The 8,630-nt window shown below is 38.8% G+C and overlaps 1 protein-coding gene across 5 annotated transcripts in view; it reads left to right on the forward strand.

Moving 5' to 3' along the window:
- The window catches only part of Pdgfc (platelet derived growth factor C), a 183,483-nt gene extending 177,136 nt beyond the window's left edge, over positions 1 to 6,347 (forward strand). For all 5 annotated transcript variants that reach the window (XM_048364720.1, XM_048364719.1, XM_048364717.1 and 2 more), the window contains one exon: positions 4,780 to 6,347. In XM_048364720.1, the coding sequence (XP_048220677.1) occupies positions 4,780 to 4,896 (117 nt within the window). In that variant the 3' untranslated portion in view covers positions 4,897 to 6,347. The remainder of the gene's footprint in view (positions 1 to 4,779) is intronic.
- The last annotated feature ends 2,283 nt before the right edge of the window (positions 6,348 to 8,630 follow it).

The following is an 8,630-nucleotide window of genomic DNA, read 5'->3' on the forward strand; positions in this document are numbered from 1 at the left end:
GTAGCTAGGATTACCCACATGATTAACTGGTTCATGGCTGCTGCTGCTGTCCCTCCTCCTCCTCCCCCTTCCTCTTCTTCTTCTAAACAAAATACTTTTACTCTCCTGACCTTAGATCCCTTGGTTATGAGGAATCATTTGTACCGCCTCACCGCCAGAACCTGGAAAGGAATCCCATTCCCAGTCACTGACCTGAAAAAGCTCAGGTCATGTCATTGGCATGTGCTGAGCCTCTGTTGCTTGGTGGTTCTTCTGTGTTTGTTCGGTACTCTTTCACAGTCTCTAGTTGAGATTTCTATGGGATATTCTGAGTTTTACTTTTAACTTCTTCAAATTATTTTTATTTATTCATTTGTTGGTCCATTCATTGTGGTACTGGAAGTCTGTTACAGAGTGCCTAACATGAATGTCTTAAAGAAGGAAAGATTTGTTTTGCTCTTGGTGTCAAAGGCTTAAAGCTATGCTGTGAAGATGGGTACCATGGAGCAGACAGCTCACATTGTAGCACAGAGATGAATATAGGAAGGGGCTAAGGGAAGATAGGGCATCAAGGATCCACCCCATGATATACTGCTTCCAGCTAGGCTGGCTCCTTACATTCATAGCTTTTCCCCAAATAGCATTACCAGCTGGGGATCAGAGTGTCGGCACATGAGCCTACAGAGACATTCTCTATCCAATCAATAGCATCCTACTGCTGGCTTCCAAATGTTGCCCGCCATTTTACAATGAAAAATCCACTTATTCCATTTCATATGGTCTCCAAAGTCTGAGCAGTTTTGACTTTATTGAAAAGTTCAAGTCTGAAGTCCCCTCTGAGACGCAAGGCAAACTTAGCTGTGAGGCCTTGTAAAATAAAAATTAAAAAGTTCTATACTTCAAACTTAAAATAGCACGGAGTAAACATTCCTATTCCAAAAGAGAGGAATAGGATAATAGCAAACATCAAACCAAAGCCATGCTGGAACCCTCGAGGGCAACCTTAAAGCCTGTAGCTTTTCAAGTCCAGAATCTGGGACACAGGATGGGGGGATGTGGACTGCGGTCTCAGGAAGTCCTGTGCCTACAGCTTGCCATTGGCAGCTCACACAGCTTCTCCTTTGCTCTGTCTTTGCATCATACCTGAAGCTTTCCTCCAGAAACTTGGCATTCCCTGGCACCTCATTTCTTTGGGTCCATTGCATCTTTAGCTTCACTCTGTAAGCTTGGTCAAGAAACTGGGCCTTCCATAGGCTGTTAGGCTTATCCTGCTTTCATTTGAAATATCAGTAGCAGTCTCCAAGACCCTGCATGCTTACAAACCCAAGGTCATGTGCATGATTCTGTGGTATGCTGACAACTGAGCTATGGCCCGGCTTCCTTGGAACACCGTTGTATTGACCTCTGAGTGCCTGTCTGACTGCACTTGGAGGAACACACCCCCAGGAGGCTCTGCATGAGCAGGGCACCCAGTAACTCTTTTCTTGAAGCCAAATCTCAAAATAAGTAAAACATGTACACCATTCTGCTTGATATGAGTAGAGTATGGGCAATTCCAGAGATGACTCCAAATCATTGTTCCTATTATTCTGATGCGAAGTACTTGACTCTTCTCTAATGGCTCTCATATATTTAGCAGCTACACTTTTCCATCTTAACACTTCATTTCTGGGTATACTGTGAATTTTCCCAACTTTCTTCTTTGTTCTTCATTCAAATTCCCATTATGAATTTGACTAAAGCAGCAGGCAATACCCATACCACAACCTAAATGATGGACTACCTTGCAACCTCTTCTGGTAGATTAGTTTATTGTCATTACAGTCAGCACCCCACCAAATCGCAGAGCATGGACAAAACAGACAAATTGTTTTGCAACTGTAACATGGATAGCCTCCAGTACAATTCCTGATATGATCGAGTTCTCAATATCATCTGCAACATCATGAGCCCAGCTTTCACTACTTGCATTCCTGTTGGGATCATGGTCCTCAGAGTTTCTACCACAGTCACCCATTAAGCTCTGCTAATAGCATTCCAAGGCTCTGTAGCTCAGCTCTCAAACATTTCCAAATTTTCTCACTAGCTTCTTATAAAGGCTTCTGAACAACATGGCTAGAGAATCATAGTAGCTACCTATTTTTTGTGTCATTTTTCTGTGTTGACTTTTTAAACATTTTATTACTGGGACAGAATGTCTAGAATAAACCAAAGGAAAACTTACTCTGCTTCTATTTTTGGATGATTCAGTCCACCCTGTTGGAGAGGGAGTGGCAGTGTAGAGCAGCTCACATTATGGCAACTAGGAAGGAGGGAGGAAAAGAGAGAGCAAAAGACAGAGACACAGAGAGATAAGGGACCAAAAGATCTTTGCTGTCTTCCAGATAAGGTTTTGTAAGGCTTCCCTTGCCTTCCAAAACCACACATTAGCTGAGGACCAATTTCCTCACACATGAGCTTATGGAGAACATTTCGTTTCAAACCAGAACAAAAATGAACCTAAGGACCTGTGCATACTAGACAATAACTTTTCCATTGAGTTACATCTATGGTCATCATTCTAAGTTTTGTTGGCTGTACTTTGTTTCTTGCATGGTGTCATAATCTACTTCCTGAAAACAGAGTTCCCTCTTAAATATCAGAGACATTCTAAACATTTTACAAGTCTAATTTTGTCTTCCAAAGTTAGAACTTGCAAAAGGAATGTAAAATGAAAACATTAATTATATCTCACTTCATGACTTAGGATTTCCCACTCTTTAAAAGTACTAGAACATTCTGAAATTCTGGTAATTGTATACCTCTGGAAACAGTATCAGACCAAGACAAAAACCTTTTATTCAGTAGACATATCTGGGCAGAGTGTGTGATGGGAAGCAAGAGGTATTACCTAGGCTGTCAGAATTTTTACCTATCACTTTATGTTTCTCTTGTTTAATGAGACTTTCATGCAGATAAAGGCAGAACCTGAAGACACCTGCCTATGTTGCTGATACTGCATTTTATTTTACCTAGTCCCATTCCAGAAACGACTTGATATGAAGTGATAAGGAATAGCACCACTGTCTTAAATTTAATTCATTTTATGACAATCTGACTCATTCAAAAACAAAACGACAGTACCAATGTGCAATCATATTCAATATTTACCAGACTGATTTCAACATTGAAGTAATAATAACTTAGTTTTGGGGATTTTAGAATTGTGATTTTTAATAGATAGGTAAAAATACTTTGGAAGTGTCCTATTTTTGATAGTTATTCAAAGTCTTTGAAGTTTATCTCACTAGGGAACAAAAGTTGTTAGTTTAATGAATAGTATGCGTGATTGATCATCTTCAGTCTTTATGAAATTATGATCTAGCATTCTAGCTTTAATCATTCATATTTAGTCCTGGTAAGAATAACAGCTACATCCCTTAGTCTCTCCAAGTCTTTGTTCACTCATGTGTAAATTAGAGATAATAATTGTACATTTTGATTCTTGTGAGTTAAAGTATATGAAAGCATTATTTTTGTTCCTAGCACTCTGTAAGTATTCAAAAAATGTTAGCTAATTAAGGTCTGAATGAACCACATTCACCAAATGAGGTACGCATTCTCTAGTCTTCTTTTAAGTCTTCAAATAAAATCAGTCATAAGATTTGACGTGTGTCTTTGTAGATTAATGAACACTTGCAGCAATGATACCTTTACAAAGTTGCTTCGTGAAGTTATCACAGGCACACTATGCAGAGAAGCTGGACAGCTTTATGTGATTATGTTCTCTGTTCATATACAAAAAAACAATTTTTGGAGTTTTATTATTTCTGTTATGAGTAATAAAATATACTATAGTTGAATAGTTAATGACATTAAATACTTCAGATAATCCTTTATAGAATATACAGCTAGATCCCTTTGTCACAGTGTTAAAAGGAAATAGGTTTGGGACTGGGAATATGGCCTAGTGGCACAAGTGCTTGCCTCGTATACATGAAGCCCTGGGTTCGATTCCTCAGCACCACATATATAAAAAAGGCCAGAAGTGGCACTGTGGCTCAAGAGGCAGAGTGCTAGCCTTGAGCAAAACGAAGCCAGGGACAGTGCTCAGGCCCTGAGTCTAAGCCCCAGGACTGGCAAAAAAAAAAAAAAAAAAAAAAAAAAGAAAAGGAAATAGGTTTAGTTTGAGTGTCTATTTTGCTGTACTTCTTATTTAAAAAATCTCAGCCAAACTGTAAGTTACTTCCTTTAATAGAGGCATTATTGTTTTGGTTGCCAGACTTCCCTTAGCGCCACACAGTGGGACCCAGCTGCCGAAAGTTAACTGTGACTGAGGCTGATGTCTATGAAGTACATCTAATCCGTCTCATCAAGTTTATAGAGGACTTGAAGTGTAGCCAAGAAAATTAATGAGTGGCATAATTGAGCAAACTCAGCTGTAGGAGGATCATGTTTCCTTCCACACTATTCCTGTACTTAATGTATTGCACCAAGTGTAAATATTTGTTCAGCATGAATAAATGAAGAAGAAAGATGGTAACAAACAGAAAAACAAATCGTGCATCGATGGTTTCAAAATACTTGAGGTAAAAGTAGTGTAGTGATGGAAGAAAAACAATGGCAGTGTGCTTTGAACTGTTCTTTTCTTTTCTAAAACGATGATGAGACTGTGATCCGGAAAGATGGAGGAACATTTACAAGGCGCCTTCACCAGCTTTCCTGGTCCTCAAGTTTCTTCTCCAAAATGACACTTAGAAATGAAATCACACATACAGATAATAACAGATTTTTAAGATGGCTTATCTTGTTTCCTTACAGGTCCTTCAGTTGAGACCAAAAATTGGAGTCCGAGGGTTGCATAAGTCGCTCACGGACGTGGCCTTGGAACACCACGAGGAGTGTGGCTGTGTATGTAGAGGGAACACCGGAGGCTAGTTGTCCTCCAGGAGCATCCTGAACCCAGAACTGTCAGGGGCAGCTTGCGGCTTTGTTAGAGAATGTAGGCATTATCTCCACCCATAATCTCAGTCGTTGGCTTCAAGGACCTTCCATCTCAGGACGCTGTGTTCCACAAGAGGAGTGGAGTTAGGAGTTGTGAAGCAGAACTTTGGAGGAGAGGCCCAAAGGACTGGAGGACAAGTCTGCAAATCATGAGGAAAATCAAAAATACATGTCTGTCCATCACTAGCCACTGACAGAGTTGCCGTGTTCTTTTTCCACTAGCTACATTCTGTATTTTATCCTGATGTGGCTTAGGTTAATGTCAGTAAAAAAAAAAACCTGTAAAAAGTGAGCATCTGACTTATCTGCCCTGCTTAACACTAAAACTCCATGTCGTGGGCCTAAAATCATAGGAAATCTGGAATTTTTCCTTTATATTTACATAAATGAACCAGAATGCTCTATGTTCTCTAAACTTAGTTTCGGAAGATGAATTATGTTGCTACATTTTAAACTGGTATTGTTGGAAAGACTGGATTTTCCATACATTTTATTCAAACATCAACCATTTGGAAAAGGAGACACCGACATGTAGGGTTCAGTGGAAGAGAACCCGAAGAACAAAAGAGTAACCTTACCTTCGTTTTATTCATAAATTGGTTCATGTGTTTTAATGTGTACATTTTAATATTCTTCTTTGACATTATAACTGTTGCCTTTTCTAATCTTGTGAAATATATCTATTTTTACCAAAGGTATTTAATATTCTTTTTTATGACAACCTAGATCAATTATTTTAGCTTTGCAATGTTTATTTTCTAAACAAAATTGTTATATCCAGAGGGACAAAGGTGATATAAAATATTGTTGCTCTGCCAAAAACATGTATTTTTCCTCTTGTATGGTGCTTGAGCTTAGACTAATCTGCATTTTTAAAATACGGAAGTGGGAAATCAATAAAACTGGTAAATCACAAAGATTTTTGGGAAACAGCTAATGTATCCTTTCCTCCATCGCTGCCATTTACATGCAAATAAGCAGCAATAAGTGAAAGGTACACATTCAGACTTAGCCATTACTAATATAACCCAATGTTGGGGAAATAGCAACTTAGCTCAGGAGAACTTAAAGCACTTGATAAAATTGACTGGACGGCTTCCTAACAACACATGCTGTGCTGTAGGAACACATCCTATTTATTGAGATGCTAGGGGTTTTCTTATCATTGAACTCTGTCCCATACACTTGTATAAATACATTGTTATTTTTATGTACAGAAGTATATCCTTTAACTAGTTCACTTATTGTACTCTTTGGCAATTGAAATGAAAATCGATAAAGTACTTTGCTTGTAAAATGCTTAATATTTTGCCAAGGTTGTGTGGTGATTCTTTGAATTAAAAATGTATTGAATAATTGAATAAAAGAATGTGGCTATTTGGGGGAGAAACTGTGTGTGTGTATGTGTGTGTGTGTGTGTGTGTGTGTCCTTGCATCCCATGTGTACAACATGTAAATTAGATTCTGAGAAAATGAAAATGATAAAAAAAACGTTGTTACCAAGATTTTTATTATGCAAAACTCATATTAATTGAAAAGACCCTTCAAGGCATGGCTCCTCTGTTCCAGGTGTAGATCTCCTGGTGACGGGCATCTTCAGTACCTGGAGATGTCTAATGACCATATCCAAGTGTTAGCTACAGACTCCTTCCCATCTGTTTTGTTCTGTGCCGGCATACCTTGAAATCCTGCCCTTCCTCTTACCACATGAAAAAAAAAAAAAGAAAAGAAATTAAGCATATGATCTTTCTCATTCTCCACCTTTTGATTGTTTTGTCTCAGTCTTGGAAAGGCATAGCTTGACTCTGCTTCATTGACAATACAGACCATTGGGAATTTGCAAGTGTCACTAGCATAATAAAAACTCAAACATTATGGTAAGTGACCCATTGAACTGTTTAATCCAGTATTTCTAACTGTTGAAGGGGATATCTTCTTTCTCTTGTCATATTAATGTTCATTTTTTTGTTTTCTAATGAAATGTTGAGAGTAAAAAGCAATTTCTTTCTAAAGGGAATTCTACCTCCCATTGCAAGTGGATGAGTGGTTCCAGCATAAGAACTACCTGTTTCACAACTAATTACTCAGACATCTCATCATGTTGGTTTATTGGAGAGAACACGATTAATGAGCTAATAAGACATGTGTTCCCAATGTCTTAGAACTCTAGGAAGCTTCACTATTTTGATCCCATACTCTTTATCACCTGTAGCTCATTCTTCATTCCTGTAGCTCATTCCTGAGTGCCAGGAATGTTTTCCTAGTGGTGTTTGCCTTTACTGTTGTGCTTACCTTTTTCATGTCTACATCTAATTTCTCATTTCCCTTTTTCATATAATAATTCTTATATACACTTGGAAATGTACAAAGGACAAAATAATGGCAACTCGATACACCAAAAATTGTGCTCTCATATTTTATGTTTACAGTATCACTTCCATGTGCTTTCCTTTAAAGAAAATCAAGAAATACAAGTCTGTTTCTTGTTCCTTAACTCAAAAAGGTTAATGTAAAACCCTGTCTCTTCTTGTATTTTAATTTACTGTAATTGTATTAGAAATGAAGCAAAGTGATAAATGCTCTTTAACTTCATAAGGAGAAAAGAATGAGGTTATAGTGGATGTCTTGGTTGAATTTGCTAATGCAATACCCTACAGACTATAGGGCACATAAACCAGAATTTCATCTTTCCCTGTTCTGGAGGCTGGAAGTCTAAGATCAAGCGCCAGCATGGTCAGGCTTGGTGAAAGCCCTTCTGTTTCTCTTGTATCCTGCTGTTTCTATTGTATCCTCCCATGGTAAAAGAGAATGAAAGAGCTCTTTTCCTTACCAGTTCTGGTGCCAGTTCTAGTGGCAGACTCTTAGTTTTTCCACACAGGGCTGCAGCTCCGGACCACTTGAGCCACATTTCAATTTCCAGAATTTTAGTGGTGAGAGATAAGACTATCACTGACTTTCCTGCCCAGGCTGGCTTCAAACCAAGATCTTCAGATCTCAGCTGCCTGCTGGGGTCCCCTTTTTAAAGCCATAATCCCATTCATGAAGGCTTCATTCTTATGACCTAGTCATTCGCCACAGGTTCCACCTCCTAATACTAGCACACAGGGCAAAGATTTTTATCCCAGGGCATTTGAATAGACATTAATCCATTGCAGTAGATCCATTGCTTTCCATTCTGTTGAGATTGGGCATCATATCTTCTTGACTCTCTCATAGTTGTGTCCATTGCCCCATGTCTGAAGCTGCTGCTCTAATTTGACCGTTCACTATGATTTAGCCCCATTGTACTACAGCATCCAGTTTTCCTGACTTTGGCCAAATTCATGTCTGATCTGCCCTCTGTACTACCAAGACCGCAGGGCCCTTCAAGTGAATCTGATTGTGTAACATGGGTTGAAGTTTCCCAGTAGAATTCCCAGAGATTACATTTTAATCTTTGTATGGCACACAAAATCCTCTGTAATCTCATTGTATACCACTTTCTGTTCATTTTATACCAGCATGCCTGACATCCCTCCAGTGAATTCTTGAGGGTTCCTGAGAATGCCAACATTTGCGTGCAGCATATGCCTTGCTGTCTCAGGACTTCTGTTGGCTCCTACCCATAACTTCCTCTCTTACTCTAAATGCCCCTCCTCTGAGAGGTTTTTCCTCTTTCTTTCCATTTA

Source organism: Perognathus longimembris, chromosome 16 (assembly GCF_023159225.1).
Source record: "Perognathus longimembris pacificus isolate PPM17 chromosome 16, ASM2315922v1, whole genome shotgun sequence".
Lineage (NCBI taxonomy): Eukaryota > Metazoa > Chordata > Mammalia > Rodentia > Heteromyidae > Perognathus > Perognathus longimembris.